The 23,419-nt window shown below is 40.4% G+C and overlaps 3 protein-coding genes across 4 annotated transcripts in view; 2 read left to right on the top strand and 1 right to left on the bottom strand.

Annotated features, from left to right (window-relative positions):
* The window catches only part of arhgef25a (Rho guanine nucleotide exchange factor (GEF) 25a), a 54,950-nt gene extending 35,903 nt beyond the window's left edge, over positions 1-19,047 (bottom strand). For both annotated transcript variants that reach the window (XM_020617676.1, XM_020617683.1), the window contains exons 1-3: positions 18,965-19,047; positions 5,968-6,061; positions 4,952-5,090 (exon numbers count right to left, since the gene is read on the bottom strand). In XM_020617676.1, coding sequence (XP_020473332.1) covers positions 4,952-5,090; positions 5,968-6,060 — 232 coding nt within the window. In that variant the 5' untranslated portion in view covers position 6,061; positions 18,965-19,047. The remainder of the gene's footprint in view (positions 1-4,951; positions 5,091-5,967; positions 6,062-18,964) is intronic.
* Positions 12,557-14,852, top strand: ankrd33aa (ankyrin repeat domain 33Aa). Its single transcript, XM_020615340.1, has 4 exons — positions 12,557-12,814; positions 12,960-13,089; positions 13,164-13,304; positions 14,041-14,852. The coding sequence occupies exons 1-4, from the start codon at positions 12,557-12,559 to the stop codon at positions 14,850-14,852; spliced, it is 1,341 nt and encodes a 446-aa protein (XP_020470996.1).
* Positions 19,048-19,097: 50 nt separating the features above from the next.
* acvrl1 (activin A receptor like type 1) overlaps positions 19,098-23,419 on the top strand; it is a 13,600-nt gene continuing 9,278 nt past the window's right edge. The window contains exon 1 of the mRNA XM_020617707.1: positions 19,098-19,717. The gene's annotated coding sequence lies outside the window, so the exon portion shown is untranslated. The remainder of the gene's footprint in view (positions 19,718-23,419) is intronic.

Below are 23,419 nucleotides of genomic sequence, written 5' to 3'. Positions count from 1 at the left end.
AAGAGGATGTGAGATGATCCATACATTAACATCCGTTCTCCTTCTCTCTCCTTTTAACTCTCCTTTGCTCCTTCTCCAAACCCCAAACCCCACACACGACCAAAGAAAATTCACACAAACTGTATATGCTTGTGTAGATGTGAAGAGAAACACCTGGTCAGCTGAATAAAATCTGTATAAGTGCATTCACATTGTGCCAATTTTAAAAGTTTGACTGTAGGCTAGCATGGTTGCAGATAGATGTATGTGGGTTTTTAATGTGAGCAAGCAGCCAAACACTCTGCATAGGAACAATTGACATAATCTTGAGTATGATTTAAGAGTGTAAATCAACTCGTACAAATGAACGCAATAGTACTGTAGACACAATACACCTGGCTGGAGTAAACTTCATGTACAGTAAAATGTACAAAGCATTTAAACTACAGGAAAATAACAAAGTACACAGAATTCATTTGACATAAGAATGAATAGCTACAAGAAGTCTCAGTTCAGCAGATATGCAGCTGATTATTCGCAGTGTGTTCCCCAACCCCCCAATGACATTAGCCTCTCCTCACCCGATCAGCCAGCTGAAATCCTGCCAAAATGTGCTCACTTAAATTTCATTTTCCTTCTTCCTACTCCCTTGCTGCTTCTCTCTTAGTCCCCCCCCCCCCCCTCTCTCTCCTCTCGCTCCCTAACTGGGATTCTGGGAAAAGCGGGGTGGGGGGGGGTTTTTTTTGGGGTTTTTTTTTTTTTTTTTTTGCTAAGGTCCTATTATAGAGCAGAAGTCACAGAGTGACTGCCCTATTCTGTTTTCTCCTGTCCTGCTGATTTGCAGAGCTAGTGTGTGTGAGTATGTGCACTTGTGTGCACTTCACCATCAGTACCTCCTACTGTTGTAGCTCATCATGCAGTGCAGCTCAGAGGCAGCAGGAGGTCTGCACTACACAGAGGGGAGGTACACCACCCATGAAGACTTGTTTCGCTAAACAGTGCTCACTTATCAGCTAGAAGTACAAGCATATACACAGTCACACAACACCTCTGTAATATTACTCGAGTTTAATACTATTAGAGCTTTCCTCCTTTACCTGACCCACAGCCTCCCTCCCACCATTTATCTTTCTAGAGCTGGACTGTGAACCTTACTCTAGAAGCAGCATTCAAGTAGCCTACTGAGACATTTCTGCTGACAGTGTGCAAGGCTTACGCCTGAGCTAAAACACCACCAATGTTAATTAAACAAACACAAACCACAGGGACCACACATGGAGAGACACTGCTGCTTTGTCTCTGATTAATTTAAGAATTACTGAGAGAAGCAGTTTTACTGTGAGGAGAAGTTCTTCTGTAGGAAAAAAATAAATAAAAAGATTGTATTTAGATGTTTAGTGTCTGTGGGAGCATATACTGTACATGCATGTTTATGAGCATATTCATATGCCTGTTTAAATGTGTTTTCACCTGCCTTCTCCCTTCCAGGTCAGTGGACATTCTAAAAGCCAGCTGTTCGGTGAAACAGTGACCTGCAAGGTTTCTGAATGGCCTGTGCGACCTTATGTCTTCCAGATATTCCATTTCTCTGAAACACAACGTGAACCTCTGCAAACTAACTCTTCAAAAACACACATTCAAATACAAGCTTTATTGTAGTCTAATTACTCATGGGAGGTACACACCACATACCACCAGAACAGCCCAGATAAGGTTTAAAATTGGTCCTGTCACCCTGAGTTATTTAACCATAATCAATACTTTTATAACAACCATATCAAGCAACAATTTGAAAACAATATGACAAAGTGAAAGGGGTTGTTTTGTAGTGATGAACTGACAGAGAGTTAGCTGCAGCATCCCTCAGCTTTACACAGATTTAGTTTCAGCTCGTTGCTTGGTTGTGTGATCCACAGCCTTACTTTTTGTGTTTATTCTCACTGCTGTCACTGACAGTTGCAGCAGGCAATCGGTTATTGTAGGTTTAACAGGAAATTGTTTCTAGGCTATCATACACAGTTCACTTCTTCTGCATTACAGTAGAAGATGGGTGAGATACTATGTGAAGTAATGCTGTTTAATGTCTGGTCCTAATAACACAATGTGATGCATTTTCAGCTTGATCTCTGCCTATTTAAGGTCACACAGAGAGTTCAGCCCCAGGGTCCTCAGGGTTTAGCACTTTTCTGTGGAAGGCACAGCTTTCCAGGCTTCCACAAAACCTGACATCAGTGTATATATAGTTCTCTATATGGATCACACAACCAAGCAATGAGCTGAAACTAAATCTGTGTAAGAAGGCAATAAGTTCACTTCTGGCTCTTGTTTTGATCTCAAGTATATTTATTTTAATATCCTCACATTATTTCAGGATTTTATCAGTCATAAATTGTGACATTTTAAGAAAAAATACATCCAACTATACTCTAAAATATTCATTTGTGTGGTAACTGTTAAGAATCTGTGTCACAGAGACTATTATGTGTTCTTCATATTATGATGTCCATTATTGCCTAGTATTCTGCTTCTGTATGTCCAGTACAGTTGGACATACAATAACCCTTTCTATACTAATAATAACCAGGTATTTTCAGTTACATATGAGCACATTCAAAGTGAAATTGAGGCATATGCTGTGATTCTGCACATGTATACATGGTTGAATATAACACTGTTAATCTTACCAGCTAAATACTGTTTCCTGTTGATGTGGCTTCATGCATTTTACCTTGAAAAACATTCTCACTGATCAGTGTTACAAAACATACACTATAGAAACATATGGTCTGTGGAGAGTGAGAGCAAAAACTATATGGCTGTGAGTCTAAGGAGCCCTGAGACAGAAGAAAAAACTGATAAGCTTTGAGAGAAATATGATCAGCAGCTCTGTGTAGGAGGACAGTTTTAAAATACCACTACTGAGGGCACTGCACAGAGGGGAAATAAGACTAAAGGAGATATACATAGGGATTAAAGAAGAGAAAGGAAATAAAGACAGACTGATCAGAACAGAAGAGAACATCAAACAGCAGTAAGATTCAGGGAGAAGAAGAAAACAGTGAGCTGGGACTAAAAAATGGGAAGAACTGAAAGAAAGATCTGAATTCATCACGGTTGGCGCTGTCCACATGGAAGGCATCTTGTTTCTAATATGTAACAGATGGCGCTTATGGCCCTATGAACCACGTCTTTATAGAAAGCAGGGACCTCTCTTCTTTCCCCTCACTTCCACCGACACGGCAAGAGATGGAAACAACGCTTTAGCCTCTGCCATGTCACAGCACATCATGGTAAAATGTAATCACACGTCTTCAGTTTGACAGTGCATTTTAATAATTATGATGTTAATTAAGTTATAATTAATAATAATCTATTTATAGTTGGCAAGTTGGTAAGATAATTCATTACAGTTGATTAAGTTAATTTAGAACTGCTTAAGTAATAAAACATAAAGACAGAAATAACACATTCTATAAAACATTTTATTGTTTGTCCTCTGCTCTCAAAATAAGTGGTATAAAAACAATCTTGAAATAAATACTAACAACTATATTGATATAATACAGTACTTCGATAATATATAAAATATTCTAAATTAAAGCTACAGTATGTGACGTGTTTCAAAAATATTTTTGTTTTGCAGAGATGTTGGCTTCTAAAGGATTTTGAGCGGCATTGGCCTCTCTAACCAGTCAGAGATTTTCAATAATTCCTACTTGATCAGTGAGTTTTGTTGCATTCTCATTTATTGTAATTTCATAACAACAAATATCTGAAGAGCTGAGCAGAGCGTGGGGGAGCGTAGCAGATTGTAGTAGAGCACAGTGGAGCAGGGAGAGGTCACGCTGGGCGGAGCAGAGTGGATTGATTTGGAGTTTCATGTTAGTGCTACCTTAAGTTACATACTGTAGCTTTAAAGAAAATTGGACTTCAACTTTTTTTTACATTTTAATCTGCTGAATGCACTTAAATTTTTAGATTATACACTATGACTGATTCAGAGCTAATTAGCCTAAATGTGGTGCTAAAATCCTGAACCATGGCACAGTATTCCATTATAGGAGTATTGTCATGATTTGATTAAATACAGAGCAAATAAGTGAAATGACTTACCGCTAAGCTCTAATCTGGGCTGTGTCTTGTTGTTGAGATTCAAATGTTTCTCTGCTTTGTGTTTCATAGATTTTCCATCCAATTTCCCATCCAGAGGAAATTGGGCAATGTAAAAACAATTGATTGGGACTGAAATAAACAACCTCCCTTTCAGTCATCATCCTTATTTATAGTTCTTAATAATGCATTTCTTCACTTTTTTGATTTCCTTAAGCTGTGAGCTCAAATAATGTTTGGTAGTATTAACCTCGGCAGCACACCCCATCCGAATAAGACCATTACAGATAAGTATCTCTGACTGCTTCCTCTGCTCTCACTTACAATCCTTATGTACACCATGTTCTGTTCTGCACAACAGTTAGTGGTCCAGCCACATGGTACACACCACCAAACCTCTCATATATACACACACACTCTCCCTCCAACCAAAACCCAGATTCAGCTACAAAGCTCCTTTTGTTTTATTCCACTCAAGGAAAGTAGTAACTCAAGCAACCCCTTCACAGCAAAATGATAATAAGTGCAACTAACAACAGAAGTGCATACACATATGCACCTGTATACATGTATACACAAGGGCTCTTTCTTTCACTCTCTCGTGTATTTATGTATGGTACATTACAGCAAAGCAATTTACTGCTATCAGTGCTAATGGAGGTTATAGAGGGGGGGAGTTTAATAAGAGTAAAGCACTAAACACTCAGGTGACCCTCATCAAATAATTTCCCTGAAGTTATTGCCTAATAATTACCATCAGATATGGCAGATGGCCTGTTTTGATTCACATTATGGGCTAGTGTTGTGGGTCTGGGCTCACAAAAAGGTCAGTCACACTCTGTGCAGCTCTTTCAGGTCTTACCTGTTCTTTCTCTCTGCTCTGGGTTTTCTGTAGCAATGGCCTGTAGCTGCCACTTCAGCTGCTCTGGCTCCCACTGGCCCTGGACAGGACCCTTTGCCTCCATGCTTGATGGGCGGTCCGCTTCACCCCCCTCTGAGAGCTACACACAGAAGTGCCTTTGTCAGTGATGAGCTCTCAAGGAGGAAGTGATGGTAAAGATTATACACAGTACTTATGTTCACACAACCACAAAACATTATACCAGTTGGTGCTTTTTCCCTGTATCTTTTTCATCCTTTCTCTCCATTACACACTGAACAAGAATGCAGTGGAAATCAATGAGGTCCAACTTTTGCCACAATTACTTATTTCAAAAACCCAGCTGTACTGGAGTAGAGGTTAATAAAGGCAAGCAGAGTTATCAGTCCTTTGCAGGGATGGAGGGAGATTATAATCACTGTTATGAGAGGAAATGGCTTAAGATAAACATTTTTGAAGGGAAGGCAGAGTTTCAAAGAGAAGGCCACTTGGACCTTTTGGTGCACTCTGACCTCTGTATGTTTTAATTTCCAGGTGTGTCAAAACGTTAAGTTCAGTTAATGTCATCTGTGTATTATTTTATGGTATACGGTAAAAGAGAGGAAGAGAAAAATGCAGGCAAGGAAGGAAGAAGGAGGATGAATTTGCAGGGTTGCAGTGCGGCATCAGACCTGCATGAGTTTGTTGATGGTCAGATGGTTTAAACACGATTGCTCTGCTTTCTGTTCTTCAGAAACATCCGGGATTCCTCCAAGGCACTGAACAGAGACTAGAAACTCTCCCATCTTTTTCTCCCTCTTCTCCATGCTAATCCTACTTTGACCATTTTAGGTTTATGATTGAGTTAAATGAATGGCACACAGATATAACCCAGACATCGTGGTCCACAAGCCCTGAAAAGTGCCTCCATGTGCGTCCATTGCTTTCCTTTTGAATCTGTGACATTATGCTTTCTCATAAACAGCCAGTAAATACACAAACACAGATTTACAACTCACCCACTGTTGATTGGGCACCGGCACGGACAGCACGTCAGCCCTGGCTCCCGACATCTGGTCAGTGCGTCCCTGATTCTTTGGTAAAGCCTTCATTCTTCCCAACACCAAACACAAACACTCAAATTATTGTGTTATCAAGTGACCTTTGACCACCAAAGCTGACACAGTCTGTATGTTTCTTGTCCTCCTGTTTTCTGCTCCTTCAGGTCTTGTCTCACAGTGCACTGTGCCACAGTGTTTAGAGCTGAGCCACCACAACCCACCTTGTCCTACCCTGAAGTGCAGGAAACCTCATACATATGAATAATTGATCCTGGAGAAGGAGGGCATGTTTCTATCTGTGCAGTAGGACAGAAGCCTCAGAGCTCTTCCCTTTCCCAGTAGACACAGGTGAACTGGCTAAGTGTCTCTACCTCTGGCTTAGTCCAGTAAGCATGTCCACCTTTTCCTCTCAATAGCTTCCTTGGAAACAGCTTCTCTTCTTTGCCATGCTTCTTGTCAGCATTTTTTTTGTGACTTCCCCTGTCCTCTTCTGAAACTGTGAGCTGTAACTTTAGAACATCACCCTCTCTGAAATCTTCTTTTCTTGCTCTTCATTGGCTATAGAAGATCACCACCCCCCTCCCCCAAACCTCTCCTCCTTCTATCATTCTTTCTCCTCTTTCATATTTTCCTATTCATCTTCACTACCTGGACTACAGTGACACATGGATTGTGTGAACTCTTGAGCAGCAGGGTAGCCCCAAATAAGATATGGATACACAGCCCATTAAGCACAACTATTTAAGAGACGGTTGCCGATTGCTAGCACATTGTACAACTTCTTTAACTGCAGAAATACTGACTAACCAATTTTGCTTTTAGACATAACTTGGCTACTCCTAAAACTTTTTGCAGTTAAAAGATAGAAGTCTTGCAGAACAGCTGACTGAGAGATTGACCCTGCGGGCCACCTGTGTCTCTGTGCCAGTGTGTCTTTCTGTGGTTGTGTGGTCAAACTTTTTGTTGAAAACTCTTAGTTATGAGGACATATCAGTGTTGTTAGGACATTTGGGGTTCAGGATACAAATAGGTTTCAGTTAGGGTTAGTGTAAGGGTTGGGGGTAGGCATTTTGTTGTTGGTTAAAGCTAAGGGTAAGGGATTCAGTTTCACTAGAGCACCATATACTCAAACTTTATTCATACATTGTGGAGTCACCTGCTACTGAGAATACATCTCATTGTGATGCTAAAGCTGCTGGAGTTAAAACCCTTAGTGATCATCTTATTATAACGGAATGTTCTATGATCACTGGAGTATTTTAAAAGTTTACTGTAGCATTTAATAAAGTATTCCTCTAAGAGAAAAGCATTTGATTATATTTTAAAAAAGGCTTTCATATCACACTTTGGATTAGCGCTGACATCTGAACTTACAGTGGTAAATCAAGCCCTAGGGCTGTGACTCTACTGAAACAGTTAAGTCTAAAGCTCTTTCAAAACTGTCACAGAATGGTTTTCATTTATGTGACTCCATTTACTGTGCATTCCTCTCATCTGCCTTCTCTTTTCTTGCCATACGAACTTTCGTAAGCTGAGTCAGACTTCTAGGTTTTGCATTATCTTTGAAAAAGAGCAATGAAGCATGTGAGGCAGTGAAGAAATTAAAAAGTGCAACTTTATCAGGACTTAGTACACTTAGTTACTGGCAGCAGAGCAGACCTTGGAGAATTACTGACAGTGTAAAGATGTTAGAGTGTGAAGAAACATTATACTTTCCACAACCACTTTGTGTTCATACAAAGTTTCCACATAAACATCACCTATTAGCACAAGGTCAAGACTGTGGACACATCCGAATCACTTTATCCAGACCAGGACTGCCACATGGAACCTATGGACCTGTAATGGTTTTTCATTTGATAACAAACTACACAAATACAGCTACTTTTGGGATTTTTATAGATGGCGTTCTATAGCTTTATTAATTAAGAATCCTTGTCTGGGGTAAAGTTGTTCACTCAAGACCAGTGAAAAGTTCATTATTTCAATGAATATCTCCAGTGGCTATCAGACATGCAATCATATCTCTCCCACAAATCTCCACCTCCCATTTTTATAACTTGCTTAGCTCTGTTTCTTCACTGACATGATTTTTGCAGGCACTTAGATGCTTGGGAACAAGTAGCAGAGAAGTGTTCTGCCTTTTAGCCACATAGGTGGAAATAATATAACAGATGCTTACAGAATGCTTGTAAGAAGGGCCCTGGAGAGACTGCCAATAATCTAGTATTAGTTAAGCACATGGCTGCCTTTAGAAGCAGTCACTAAGCTGGCTAACTGTAGTTCACTGCTTCCCAAAGTTTGTTTTGAGGAGAAGATGGCTGTGTTTTGCAGTATGAGGAATTTGCAGAAAAGGAGGAACATAAAGGGAACATGTGAGTATTCTCAGGAGGTGGGAATCAGAACAAAATGTTTCTTGACTCATACACCAGGTTCATAATCATTTGTGAAATGGATTGGATTTTAAACAGTGCAATAACGTCTGCAATAAGTGCAAACCTAGTGCTAAAGTTTGCTGTGCTATGCTGCCCTCATCTGGCACAGTGAGTAGGTGATTCTTGTGTAGCTACAAGGATAAAGGAAAACACTGAAAGCACACACTCCACTGCTACCCCACCCTGATGTGCCAAAAAGACTTCCTTTTATTCTGTATTATTTCCTATCAACTTCATTTTTGTTTTGGCCTTGCATGCCATAAATCTTTGCCCCCATGGATGCCCTTCTTTCCTCTTCCTGTTTTTCATACGAGGAAGGAGTCGAGACCCACATCAGACTCGTGTTTAAACACAGTACCTTGGATCAGGTTAACGTGATGCCTTAGGTCTGATGGTTCACAGTCATAGGGGCAGCTTCTAATAAGGAAGCAGTTAAGGCATTCAATGGGATTTAGTGGGATTATGTTGTTCGAGCTGTGTCAGTGTCATTTGGCTGCTATCAACAATTTGTCTCTGCTTTTCAGAGAAGATAAGCAACTATAATTGTCAGGATGAAAGCACTTTTGAATTTGTCACAGTGGCCCCTGTCTTCTAGTCAGTGGAAGACAGGGGTCTACGATGATGGATGTGATTGAACCATGCTATCACAAGGCATTTGATAGCAATTTATTCCACTCAAAGTGGAGACATTTACACTACGTGCAGAGAAAACAAGGTGTGTCTTGTTACAAGTTTGTAGATCTATTTGGAGACAATGTAGACAAAAGCTGTGCTCGACATTGTGACTCATTCATATGGATATTTTTAACAGGAGCTGTCTGAAAACCTTGTCAAACAGCATGTAAACAAGTCCCATGTCTAAGCACTGCATTTCCCAGTTTGATCAGAAGAGGGCAATCTACATCCCTGTAACAGAGAGAAACTTGCATAACAGGCTGCAATCCCATGCACAAAGTCACTACTAATTGGCCCTTTTCCAATTCAGTATGATGTTTAATCTGTTTACATGCACCTGTGAGTCCATGTGATTAAGTCTCTAATGCTGTAAATAAACCTGTTAACACAATATTTCTGTCACAGCCCTCAAAACAAGGTTGTGTTCAAACTATGGCATAAAACCGATGTTAAACTAGTTGAAGTTAACCAGGTGTTTTATAATTGGAATATTAGATTATTTATCTGACCTGTGACATTTGTGTTGATACAAACCTACACTGAATGAGTAATAAAAGAAGGTTAATTTAACTATAGATGAAAATAGGAGTACTAAAAAAATGGCATGCTCACTCTCCTCTGAACTCCCCCCGTGCAGGAAGAGGAAAGCAGGGCATCCTTGGGGGACAAAGATTTATGACATGGGAGGCCAAAACAGAAATGAAGTTGATAGGAAACACATAATACTGTGTTAGAGCAGTTGAGAAGAATAAATCTACTGTTTTCTGTTGCCTTATTGTGCAAGCATGCTGATCAGTCACTTGCTCCAAAATTTACAGCGTCTGTGTGGGTGTACAGTGTGTGTCCATGTGTTTTCATGCATGTCTGAGTGTGTCATCCCTGTCATGGGAATAATAACTACCGAGGCCCCCTGGGATGGAGTAACAGCAGGGTTAGTTTGATGTCCCAGCAAATGAATTTCCATGGAAAAACACTGTCTCCCATCACATAGACACACTGAAATTACTCAGGCAAGGGCCCCCCTCAGCAGCACAGCAGATTTGAGAGCCACGGCCTTTATGAAGCAGTCACAGCACTTATTTGGACAGTTAGAGAGGTTTGCTCTGACACAACAGACAGGCTGCAAAGAGCAGATGGACAGATTCTGAGAGAGCTGTGGAGACAAGTGAGAAAGAGGAGCAAGACAGAGCAGACTAACTCAACAGACTGTAAGGAGAGCAAGGTTGGCTCCTGTCTGTTTCTTTCTCATAATCCTTAAATCTTCTGTAATCAGGATGAGAGGTAGAGAGCATGTTGCCTGACTTAGAACAACAGAATCTATGTTGGGACCTGGTCAGACTTCAAACAGGCCAGTAGGAGAGATGGAGGAAGGAGGAAGGCTAGAGCAAATCAGGTTGGGAAACTTAAACTTGACTAAAGTAGTTTCTTCCAAGGGCCAACAGAAAGCTTGGAAGTCCAATATATGAAGATGGTTTAAACCAAGCTCAAAAAGAGAGAGAAAAGAGAAGCAGACTACCTCATAGCTGGGTTGTTTTGTGGTGAGATTTTGACTTTTATCTTCTGTTTTTTTGTTTCTTGTGTGCTTTTGACACAAATGGTTTTATATGATTCATAGTTTAAAGAGGAAACAGAGACAGCTCATATTTAGAATTTGGAGGAAGAAGCTTGACCAGATTGCAAGGTGTTGCAAGAAGTGTGAGCTTACTTTGTGCAGAAGAAGGAAGAAAGGAGAAAAGCTTTGTGAGACATTAATCCTCACTCTTGTGCATGACACAGTGCTAAAACAGCAATATATTCTGGTGGAATTTAAGGACTTGAGCACTTCTATCTAACATTCAACAAGAACTTATCCAAAAGATCCTAATAACTTAGCATAAACATATAAATACAGCAGATGCAAAGGTATTTGTGTGTAAGCAGTTATCTGAGTGAATTTGTGTCTAGTGTGGATATTGTTTAGTGCTGTAAACAGAGCCAAGGCAGCTTGAGAAGAGAAACCCTCCATGGACAGACCTGACTGTCTTTTCCGCTGTAAATTCATCACGGATGCACACACACATACACACATATTAAAGCAATTAAACAGTTTGTCCTCACTGTCATCTGTTGCTCAATAAAACATTACGAATAACAAAGTCAGAGTCTTCAGAAATAGGGTGATTACTGACTTCAAAAATTACAACAAATTGTATGGTTGGTTTTGCATAGTGTGCTGATTTAAACAGAAAAACTCAAATTGTGAATCACTGGATACCCCAGCATCCTTACTGCAAAGCTGTGTGACGAGGTTAAGATACCACGTCACCTGCTGCTGTCACTAGGCTGGCATCCCATTGCTTTCGGCACCATAAGGCCTTTCTCAACACAGTGCACTCCTCCTACTATGTCTTCATTCACAGTAATTTCACAGACTGAGCTTCTACAGATGTTTCTTGATCAATACTGTACATGCTATTTTAATACAGAGACATCTACTTGTCTTACACAGTTTTACATATGGAGGTTCAATAATTTTAAATATTCTAAAATGATTTGTTGTGCTGTCAGGGTTCTAATACCTACATATACTCTTCTCTATTCTATAATGGGCTGAGGCAACAAGATGAGCAAACACAGGTGAAAAGAAGGCAATAGCATTAGTTACAGCTGACCTAGCCTGTAAACTGTGGACTTACAGATCAGCGGCACTGACATTAGACCTTAAACCAGGTGAAGCTCTCATCCTCTTTAAGCATGACACCTTATAGATAAGGTGCGTCAGGACACCAGAGCTAATTAACGTGCAAATTTTATTGGCTGCCAGAGTTTTGTTGTTAGTCTTTAAATCATATGTGAACCAGTGTAAGAAGCTCATTTTGTAAAAAAGGAATCATGCACCTTCCTAAATTAGATGGAACCAAACAAAATACTGTTTTAATGATATGCCTTTTGCACAAAAATATTGTTATTTTCCCTAAAACCTTTCACATTTTTGACCTGAGATTGAACATGATATATAACTATCTAGATTCCTACTGCTTTAAGAATTTCAGATGATTATATCAGCAGTACAGTATTTGCTTTGTGTCCATTAAGGCTGTTCTACTACCACTGTATTTATCCCAAATGCTAATACAGTTATCTAAATTGTAAATGAACTCTCCATTGCCCCCATGCTGTTTGACTGGACCAGTTATGCAGGGTTTGTTTCTTCTAAAATCTGTTGTTACACATATAACGCTTGATGGTGTTATGCACCTCTCTTTGAATTTTATATTTTCTCTTTTGTAAGAAGTCAAGCCCATCGCCATACCCCTGTTTGGCTGCTGGGCTGCAATCTAGAAATGTGTGTCCATTATAATGGCACTTACAGCAGTAAAATATTTTTATTCCAGATGTGGGTGATGTGATGCAGCAGACTTGACACCCAGGTGTGATCCCAGGTAGAAGGGGGTCCAATGGCCACTGCATATGATGACCCCTACCTGGGTGAAGGCCCATCGGAGGACTTTGAGTTTTCCCTGGACGATTCTGACTCAGGGAGTGTGCTTTCTGAGGACTCAGTATATCCCAACTATGAAAGGGATGTAAAGCATACTGAGCCAGCTAAAACACTGTACGAGGCCTGTGCTAGGAATGACTCCGCATCCCTACAAAGCATATTGAAGAGAGGGGTCACTAAAGAAGAGGCCATGGAGCTGGACATCAATGGCAGAGTGAGAAGAGATCTATTTTCCTTTTTATCACACAATGAAAGTGACTGTGAATAATTCTAATTTGCAAATGCAAAAAGGTTTTATGAAGAGGTAAACTTCATTAGTTGAATTAAGGTGAATTTATTTCTACTTTGTTCCCCATTAGAATGGACTGATGGTGGCTGTGGGGAATGGTTATGTGGATATTGTTACCCTGCTGCACACGTGTCCATTAATAGATATCAACCACCAAGACAATGATGGCAACACTGCCCTCATGATTGCTGCCCAGGCAGGTAGGTACAGCTCATAAACTCAGTATCTAGTTTATTTCGGTTTTACCCTATTAATATGATTTTTTTAAATCCAGGCTTCATCATCATTCTAAACTATATCCTTAACTACTACTCTGGGGTGGACACTGAGGTCAGGGATCCCCGTGGCTTCACAGCTCTCATCAAGGCAGGCATGCAGGGCCGAGAAGAGTGTATGTCTGCCCTGCTAATGCATGGTAGGTTTAGGATACATACAGTAAGACAAAGGATTTCTGATATAAGTTCAGATTGGAGCAATGTGTGTGTGCACACATGGGCAATAAATTTATTCAGATGGAGTCAGCAAATGTAAGATTCTGGTTCTTGCACTCGTGTAGATCCTCAACCGTGACACATATCCAGTGGTTTAGGACTAAACTAAGAATGTTATATACATGTGTTATATATGGGGTAAACCAGGACATCTGACCTGTCGACTAATCTGGTTCTCCTCTGGACTGCAGGGATTAGTCCTGTAACAACTGCGGTTCCACCCATGTTTTATTCAGACGTCACTACACTGACAACATTAATTCATAATATAATTGTAATTACAGGCAAACTTGAGCAATGTGTGGAACATAAACAAATGTCTGGTGTTCTGCTCTTAATACCTGCATTTTCCATGATGATTCAGAATTTTCATTGCCTTTGACTGACTGTCTTCCTCCAATAATGGGTTGAACCTAATTATTATGACCAGACAGCAATAGAGAAAGTTTGCAGGACTCTGGGCTGATATATATTATTTCACCAAACTGCAATCAAAATCATTTTTTACCATCTTGTGAAATGGCCCAGTATATAGTTTCATGCCACACATCACATTTAGGGAGCAACTGCTTTCATCAGGTCTCTCAGCATCCAGTGATTGCTAACTCCTTTTCTTCTTTTAACTGATTTTTTGCTATTTTTTCCCCCTTTTATGTGTAGGTGCTGATATAAATGCAATGGACCTGGTCCAAGGGAAAGGTCTAAAGGAGTGGGTCCTTAAAACAGGAAGGTTTGAGACTCTGATAAGACTACGCCGCCTGCAGGCTCATCCTGTCGCTGAGCAGTTCTGTGAAAGTTACATTGCCACGTGGCCTGAACTGAAGCAACTAGTGGCAAAGGCCACCTGTACCAAAACAGCCAGTCAGAAGCTGAGGCAGTACCTAAAAGAAAGCCTTACTTTCAGCTTTCCTCAGGACCCCCAAAACAATGGGCTTTTGGACCATATGGTGCAGATAACCACAAGCATTCACAGCCCCCTGATAGCAACTGGTTGCCATCCACTCTGTCCAACCAGCCCCCCAGAAATTGGCAAGCGGCGGTTTGCCGTTCCTGAGCTGCTTGAAAAGCACAGCAGCAAGGAGCTGGAGGAAAGCACAGTTTCCCACAGTAATGGTTCCATCACCTCTGCTTCTCCCACTGCTGCCTCGGCCACCTCCATATCTTTGACCTCTTGCTGCCGGGAGCCAGGATGCAGGGAAAGCATGCCATTAGGTATGATGAGAAGTTTCATTCCCCGTAGCCTGGCACACAGGAACAGCATATTTCCCTCACGTTGTATTCCTAAGATTGACGTGACAAAGTCTCCTACTCCAAAGAGAGAGAAAATGCCAAAAAGGCAGAAGGGCTACCTGGAACCTCCTGTCTGGAAGTACAAGGAAGCCAAAGGGGAGAAAAAGAAAGAGAAGAAGCAACATGACAGGCAAAATGGCCAAAAGAAAAAATCCAAAGGGTCAAAATGTTCACCAAGCTAAAAATGAGGCAGTGCTCTCTTTTCACAGAGGATTTCATAATGATAATGTCATGCATGAGGGATGAACATGAGACTATAGCAGAAAAACTGCAAAACGTAGGAAGTGAACTTTGGCTTTGGACGCACATGAGAAAACAGGGGCTACTTGAATGTGCTGGATGTGATGTGTCTTTCAGCATTATGACTGTTTCTCCTACCTCCTATTCCTGCCTGGTGGGTTGATATGTTAAGCCATATGGGATAGAAAGTTATACTGATCGCCAACACTGGAAAGTTTCATTACTCTATTTTGAAAATGCTGTACATTTGTGAGGATTTTACCAAGCTGTGTAGTGTGAGTGATTTTGAAGTAGCATACCAACATGGTATTTATACAAGATACCAAACATTTTTGTTTTCTTATTAAAGGCCATCATGTCTTCACTCTGTGCAGCACATAGAATCTACTGGACTTTTGTGGCATGTGAATGACCCCATGGAGATACAGAAAAAAAAGGAACTGAGCCATATCTCTGCAACATTTGTCTGAGTGTGAGAAACTCCTCACTGGTACACAAGTCCTCAGTCTGTCAGTGTTTGATGTGCTTTTACTTGACCACCAGAGCAAGACGTTTCTGGGTTCGAGCCTGGGCTGACTTGAGGCTTTTCTGTGTGGAGTTTGCATGTTCTCCCTGTGCCTACATGGGTTCTCTCCGGGTACCTCGGCTTCCTCACACAGTCCAAAGACATGCAGCTTAGGTTAATTGGTGACTCTAAATTGCCCGTAGGAGTGTGTGTGGTTGTTTCGTTACGTATCAGCCCTGTGACAGACTGGCGACCTGTCCTGGGTCTACCCTGCCTCTCACCGAATATCAGCTGGGATTGGCTCCAGCAGTATAGAAAATTGATGGATGGTTGGAAGTACTTCCACACTAAAAATCTAACATTTCTTTAACTGGAGCATGTGTGATTGAGCTGCATTTTGTTCGGCACATAACCTTTGTTACTCTTTCACAATAAAGTAATTGAGCTTCTTGCGGAAGCCTTTAATGCGCTTCATAGAGTGGCCTGGGATGGATTTTGAACCTTGGCCTCTAATCCTTTAATCCAGTGTGCAGTATCATTACATAACAATTAGCTTTTACTAGTGGTAACATACAATCAAAGGGACTGCTATGATATGTTTCATGAAAATATTTAGTATTAACAAAGAGCTAACATTCAGAATCTGATCATTTTAATAGTGAAACACTGTCACAATATATTTTCAGAAATGTGTTTCACTTCCTCATCACAGGGGGAACCTGATGATTTAAGGTCAGCTCTAAAATGAATACCTCTCTAGAGTTCAGTGAAGGAACACAAGACCTTTACCAGACCTGTGGACTTTAAACACCTATCCTCATGGAGTTGTAACACAAGATGGATAGATTATGACCTCTGACGATGAGGTAATCACACTGTGAAGCATGAATATGATTAAAGTCAACATTACTTTTTGACTTGTGTTGTGTGTCATGTCAACAGCAAAAATATTTGCTATTCACTAGGATTAAAGTGTAAGAGAAGTAAAATAAATCTTGTTTATCAAAAAGATTCACTGGAAAAAAATGAAACAATATCACATTTCCTCTAATCTAGTAGATTAGACAACAAATAGAGACTTTTAGTAAAGACCCTAAGGAAGAAGGGCCATGTAGTTCTTTGAATCATAGAGATTAGGAAAGAAAAATACGTGCAAAAAAGAACCGCAATTTGCTCTTTTACCACATGACAGTGAATGTGAGAGCTTCCAGCTGTCTGCAGCCACAAGCCAACAACAGAGATTACTGAGCCTGAGAACAAGGAGAGGAATTTATATTACAGACATGAAGAAATCTCTCTTAGGCTTTGCTGAATGATGTGTTTCCACAGAGCTCTCTGGCGTCTCAGCGAGAACCGTGTTTACCGCTAATGCACACTTTGACTGCCATAAGTGCTGTAAAATAAAATCACTTGAGCGCCATTGTCAGTGTCAGTTTGAGTGGACGTGCAAGCTTTGCAACACTCACTGATATATTAGACATGCACATTGGCAGAACAAGTGATTTCTCAAGAGAAAAAAACACATCTCAAAGTGCATCCTCCACATTTCGGAGCCTAAGTTCATACACTGAGAATTAACCTTTCAGTCAAGTAGGAAACATCTTGTGTCCCTCAATTAAAGCAGCTATAATCAAAATTTTAATGATATTGCATCAAATGATGATGTGAAAACAATGTGACAACATAAAAAAGGAACCTTGCAGAGAAGTATGACCTGTATCTGCAGCTCTTCTTGGCTTCATAGTCAGTTTCAACTCATTAGCCTGGATGACCTGCAACTTCTTACTTCTAAACTCTGACAAAACTGAAGTTATTGTGCTTGGGCCTGAAAACCTTAGAAATCTGCTGTCTAATCATATAGTTACTTTAGATGACATAGCTCTTGCCTCCAGTACTACTGTGAGGAACCTTGGAGTCATCTTTGATCAGAATATGTCCTTTAAATCACACATAAACCAAGTCTCGAGATCTGCCTTCTTTCACCTGCGCAATATTGCAAAAATCAGGAGCATCCTGTCTCAAAGTGATGCTGAAAACCTGGTCCATGCATTTGTTACTTCCAGGCTGGACTACTGTAACTCTTTACTATCAGGATGTCCCAATAATTCCCTAAAAAGCCTCCAGTTAATCCAAAATCCTGCAGCCAGAGTACTGACAGGACCTAGCAAGAGAGATCATATCTCTCCCATATTAGCTTCTCTCCACTGGCTCCCTGTAAAATTCAGAATAGAATTTAAAATCCTTCTCCTAACATACAAAGTCCTTAATGACAAGGCTCCATCGTATCTTAAGGACCTCATAGTGCCTTATCATCCTAACAGAGCACTTTGCTCTCAGAGTGCAGGTTTACTTGTGGTTCCTAGAGTCCACAGAAGCAGAATGGGAGGCAGAGCCTTTAGCTATCAAGCTCCTCTCCTATGGAACCAACTCCCAGTCTCAGTTCGGGAGGCGGACACCCTCTCTACCTTTAAGATTAGACTTAAGACGTTCCTTTTTGATAAAGCTTATAATTAGGGCTGGATCAGGTGACCCCGAGCCTTCCCTTAGTTATGCTGCTATAGGCCTAGGCTGCTGGGGGGCCCCATGATGCTCTGAGTTTCTCTCTCCCCTCCTCTCCTCTCCTCTCTCTCCCTATGCTTCTATATACCACCATTAACTTTGTGTCTCCTCTCTCCCGTAGTGTGTCCTCTCTCTCTCCCTGTACCTTTCTGCAGGTTGCCCTGGCCCTGGAGCTTTATGTCTCTGACGAGCAGTCACCAGCCACATCGACCTGATCAGTGTTTGATTGTTGTGTCTTGTTGCTTTTCTTCTTTTGTCTCTCCTCTATCCACTCACCCCAACCGGTCGAGGCAGAAGGCCGCCCACCAAGAGCCGGGGTCTGTCGGAGGTTTCTTATGTTAAAGGGAGTTTTTCCTCCTCACTGTGGCCAAGTGCTTGCTCAAGGGGGATTTGTTGGGTTTTCCCTATGTAATAATATTGATAACAGTAAGGTCTAGACCCTACTTTGTAAAGTGTCCTGAGATGACTTTTGTTGTGATTTGGCGCTAACAAATAAAATTTGATTTGATTTGATTAGCGGTACAGCCTGAAACTTTACTGTTCTGGTCCACAGCTATTGGCTTTTTCAGAGAAAAAGCTCTAAAACCCCATTATATACCTGTTCAGCTGACAGACATAGCTAGCAACTAGGTGATGAACAAGCTGGAGCAGTTAAGGAGCTATAGGCCTGGTGCTGGTGGAGACCAGAAACTGCTCACTATTCAACAACTTAAATAATTTGTTTCTGCTGCTCTGAAATGGTCAAATGTTTGAAATAGAAAATAATTACTTATTCATAGATCCTGGGGAAAGGGGTAGATCAGGATGAAGAGGTTTAGATAAGTGAACTATTTTGTGGGAGAAACATAGAGTCTTCATTTTCCTTAAAAATGGCTATAGGGGATGTTTAATTTCATCCCTTCTGTTAAAATACGCACAAATCCTCCATAAAATATGATTTAATAACTGGTAAAAATGTAAGGTAAAAAGTGGGGGTTTGTTTTTACTCACAGGAGGGTTATTGAAGCGCATTCCTGTCAGTGTAGCGCAGACACCAGTCCACAGGGGGGAAAGGAAAATGAGAGGTTCAGTAAGCAACAGGAAAACCGCTATGAGAACACATTCCAGGCAGAGCAAGCCCTGCACGGGACAATAAGGGGTGGGACAAAACTGTATTTAAAATCTCTAATCTCTCCTTTTGATCAGAAACATAGGCAATAACAAAAATGTTCAAACAAAATGGGTGAGGACGTACAGTGACTTGTGAGCACTTGTGAAGTTCTGGGAGCGGAAGAAGTCTGGTCGGGTCCCAAATCGACGACGATGGTTCGTGGCTTCGGTTTATCAGGCAGATTGGAACTGAGATGAGATAGGCTGCGAGTCACTGCGTCGCCATACAGGGACACAGCTGGCGGAGATCTTTATTTCCCCCTCTTCCGCATTTTATAACCCACTTGCTGTCAGACGAGGTAAACAGTTTTAACTTTTAATGTTTGAAGCAAAGAGGAAAAACTTCGGGCGACGTTTTCCTACAAACGGAGGTCGGTCGTGGCCGAAGCAGGAGACGATGTAATCTCTCTCTGTCTCCCTCTCTCTGGATGAAACATCTGTTTAAGCGAAAGGTAAAACTATTTATTCCACACTGGAAATGGAGCCAGTTTTCTTCTAAAGGTTTCCTGAAACACTGTCAGCGAAGGAACCATTCAAGTCCACTTGGATATGCGGCGCTTGCATAAGTCAAGTTAAAAGGCGAGCGGAAAACAGGTAACAGTGTAAAACAATTATTCTTTCTCTTCATGTGTCTTTTTTATGCTGTGGGTTACTGTGATCTCTTGATAACCTAAACTAACTGTGAACTCGCCTCACCTTTGGCAGCGCCAAACATCCCTCCACGTGTTTCCAGATGTGAACAGGTGTCAAGCGGTGGCCTACCTCACCCAAAGACAAACTAGCAGCGTTAGACTGGGGGTTTTATGGCATTTTATTACTTATTCAAAAGCCAAGATTTCTGCTGCTATTGCCCCATGGCAAGCTTATAGCAAGCTTCTTTTGTCGTGGTGACTTTCCTTATTTATTGGCAACCAAAACAAATTAGGCTGCATGTCTTGGACTCCTTACTGCACAGCGGAGCATACTAGTTTGTACCAGGTTGATACGTACTGTAGTGATGTGCTACTGTGCAATGGGGAGGGAGGCTACTGGTACTTTAATCGGGTATTTCCATTCTGTGCTGGTTTAACCTTCTCTTCAACTACACTACATTTCAAGATGCAAATTCTAAAGTACTTCGAGGTGCTATTACTTTTTACTTCACTACATTCAGCTTAGAGCTTTAGTTACAACCTAGACTGATAAACCAACAAAGTCAGTAAATTGGTAGGTATTAGCTTATTGCAGATATATTATAGCAGACTTCTAAGGAGAAATTATAGCACAAAAATACTAAACGTGTGTTTGTGTTGCCGTTACAAACAGCATTTTGTCCCCCAGGAGACACTCACAATGAAATGTCCCTCTCAGTATATGTCTTGGTCAAAACAGTGTGTATAAAAAATGTTTGTTTGTGTTATGTGTGGGAGCTTAACATATTTTATAACATTTTTTCTCTTTTTTAAAATATTTTTTCTCTCATTCAGCCATCCTGCTCTTAGGATTGGATTTCAGGAGTTACAGTTGTTTTATTTACAGTTAGTATTATTTTGCTTTTATAATGATAGAGTTTAGTATGACTGTCTGTGTTTCATTAACAGCACCATGTATCAGTATTAACCTGGCTCTTATGCATGCATTATAGTTATAATATTCAGCTTCGAGTCAACTTGTAGTATTTCTCATCTTCTTGGATAATTGTGCAAGAATAGATGCATAGATAAGTGTCGTTTTGGAAAGTATAGATAAGATACTGTTAATTTATGCTATTTTACAGACGTGAAGTCTGACGGGCTTGAACTGGTCACTCATGTCTGAAGCATGAGTAAGGGGTTTTTACAACAAAATCAGGAAAGTAAGTGACACAGCTAACTGCATGTCCACTTTCAGTTAGAGAGAAACACCTGAAAATAGAAGATAACAACACACACACACACACACACACACACACATACTGCCTATATGAACATTCTAGAATATTTACGTGTAACGTACCACCCATGTACAGGGCAGTCTCAGCCCGATTCCTGAGTGTTACTTCTTGGGGCCTTCAGATAAAAGGACCGGATGTAGTTAAAACTACATGCACACACACACACAAACAGTGCCCTTTCTGAGTACAGGTTATGATGAAGTCACGCAGTACTTTACTGGTGCTCAATATCAGATACGTGTCACTCATACTTACACAAACCTTTATGTATTTTTCACTTTTACTTTTTTTGTGTACAGCATGTCTGACATATCATCTTTTTCCTACCTAGGTGTGCATTTATTGCAGGTATGCAAATGAGAGCATGCAAATAGAAACTGAGTCATAAAGCCTGCCAAGCCCGGTGTCTGTCGCAGTGATTAGCAGTCACAATCACTGCATTACAGATTTAGTTTTTACCACTTAAAACACACAGCAGATAGGTATTTTAAATGCTAAGTCATTTAAAAGGACTGAACATGGTGTTGTCTTGCCATTTAAACTGCATGACTGAAGCTTTTACTGCAACACTGCTTAAAATTACTTTCCAGAGACAGTTATTGTGCTTTTTGGTATGATGAGGCCCTATTGGAGGGGCTGTTGGAGACTGCTATGCTACACCATTCCCCCACCATCCACCACTCTAACCACAAAGTCATCCAGATGGAATGAAAGATTTGCCTTCCGGAGTCAATGCTCTGCAGATGAGAGGAAGAGATGACAATGGATCGTTTCCCCACGGGTCACGCGGGTGTAACATTGGACAGACTAGAGACAAACAGGAGAGAACTAAGAGAGGAAGTGTGTTGGAGTCTAAAGTCAGGCTGCCATGATGGAAGACATGATTACAGCTTCTTCCTATGTCAGGACCCTGTGGATGATAAAATGATAGTTAGAGAAATTAGACACAGTTGTGCTCCCCCAATGAGAATAAATTCATTCTGTGGAAGGAGTTGTGTTTATGCTGTTCTTCCACCAGAGCCGCAGATTAACCACCTCTGACATGAAGCAGGAAGTGCTTTTTGCTGCTTGGTAAAATATGGCCTGTGGTTTTAGCGTGTCAGAGGTGAGTGCAATGGGTTCTCATAAGCTGAGCTGGACTCCCACAGCCTGTCTGAAGATAATGTTTGTCAGGCTATGTCTATCAGATTTCTCATGCGATATGGTAGAAACTTAATGTAGAAGAACTTTCACAGCTGATGTGACACTTAGACAAACATGGGAAATTCCATTCAGAAAGGGCATTTTTACCAAGACAGCCAGGTACTGTGATTGTATTCTTGAACTAAATGCATTTAAAAGAAAACAAGTAAAATATAAATGGAAATTGGAAAAATGAAAAAAAGGCACAAAGTGTGTTTCTATAGGAGGGTGATGAATGAACATGCTGTAAGGAGACTAAAAAGAGGATTTTATGGGGAAAAACTGGGAATCAGTTTACAGAGAGGAAGACTTAGATAAAGCATATGAGCAATTTTTAAATATATTTAAGAAGATATATGACAGGAACTGTCCTCGTAAGCAATATAAAAACAAAAGGAATTACAGTGGGAAACCGTGGATGAGTAAGGGATTACAGAATGCATGTAAAAAGAAGAATGCGTTATATAAGGAATTCATAAAGTACAGATCAAAGAAGGCGGAAGAAACATATAAGTCATATAAGAACAAATTAATTGAGATTTTGAGGAGATGTAAGAAACTATATTACTCTAAAGTATTAGAGGATAATAAAAATAATATGAGAGGTACTTGGAATATATTAAATAAATTGATTAGAAACAGTTCCAGCAAGAGTAACTACCCTCAATATTTTATGGATAATGATACACCGGTTAATAGATTGGAGGATGTAGTAGATAAGTTTAATAGGTTCTTTGTGAATGTTGGTCCTGGTTTAGCAAGAAGCATTTGTACAGATGATACATCCGTCACTATAAATAATAATACAATCGAAAGGAACATGAGTTCTATGTTTTTGAAGCCCATAGTTGAAAAGGAAATTATAGAGATAGTGAATAAATGTGGTAACAAAACATCTAGTGATAGTGATGGTATCACTATGACAACTGTTAAATGGGTAATTGAAGGGATATGCAAACCATTAACCCATATTTTTAACATGTCGTTTCAACTTGGGCAGTTCCCCAATAATATGAAAATAGCAAAGGTGATTCCACTGTATAAATCTGGTGATAAGCACAACTTCACAAATTATAGACCGGTTTCTCTGTTGTCACAATTGTCAAAAATTCTGGAAAAACTCTTTAATAACAGATTAGATACATTCATTGAAAAAATAAAATCCTCTCTGATTGCCAATACGGTTTTAGGTCGAACCAATC

Source organism: Monopterus albus, unplaced genomic scaffold (genome assembly GCF_001952655.1).
Source record: "Monopterus albus unplaced genomic scaffold, M_albus_1.0 scaffold6.1, whole genome shotgun sequence".
NCBI classification, from domain to species: Eukaryota; Metazoa; Chordata; class Actinopteri; order Synbranchiformes; family Synbranchidae; genus Monopterus; species Monopterus albus.
The sequence above is the reverse complement of the archived record's forward strand: the minus strand, read 5'-3'. Positions and strand labels throughout refer to the sequence as shown.

What these genes read in the sequence shown, in the direction of transcription:
- ankrd33aa (XM_020615340.1), top strand. Translation starts at nt 12,557, where the DNA reads ATGGCCACTGCATATGATGACCCCTACCTGGGTGAAGGCCCATCGGAG. An exon ending in CATGATTGCTGCCCAGGCAG is followed by an intron (nt 13,090 to 13,163) that starts GTAGGTACAGCT and finishes TTTTAAATCCAG; the next exon opens with GCTTCATCATCATTCTAAAC. An exon ending in GTCTGCCCTGCTAATGCATG is followed by an intron (nt 13,305 to 14,040) that starts GTAGGTTTAGGA and finishes TTTTATGTGTAG; the next exon opens with GTGCTGATATAAATGCAATG.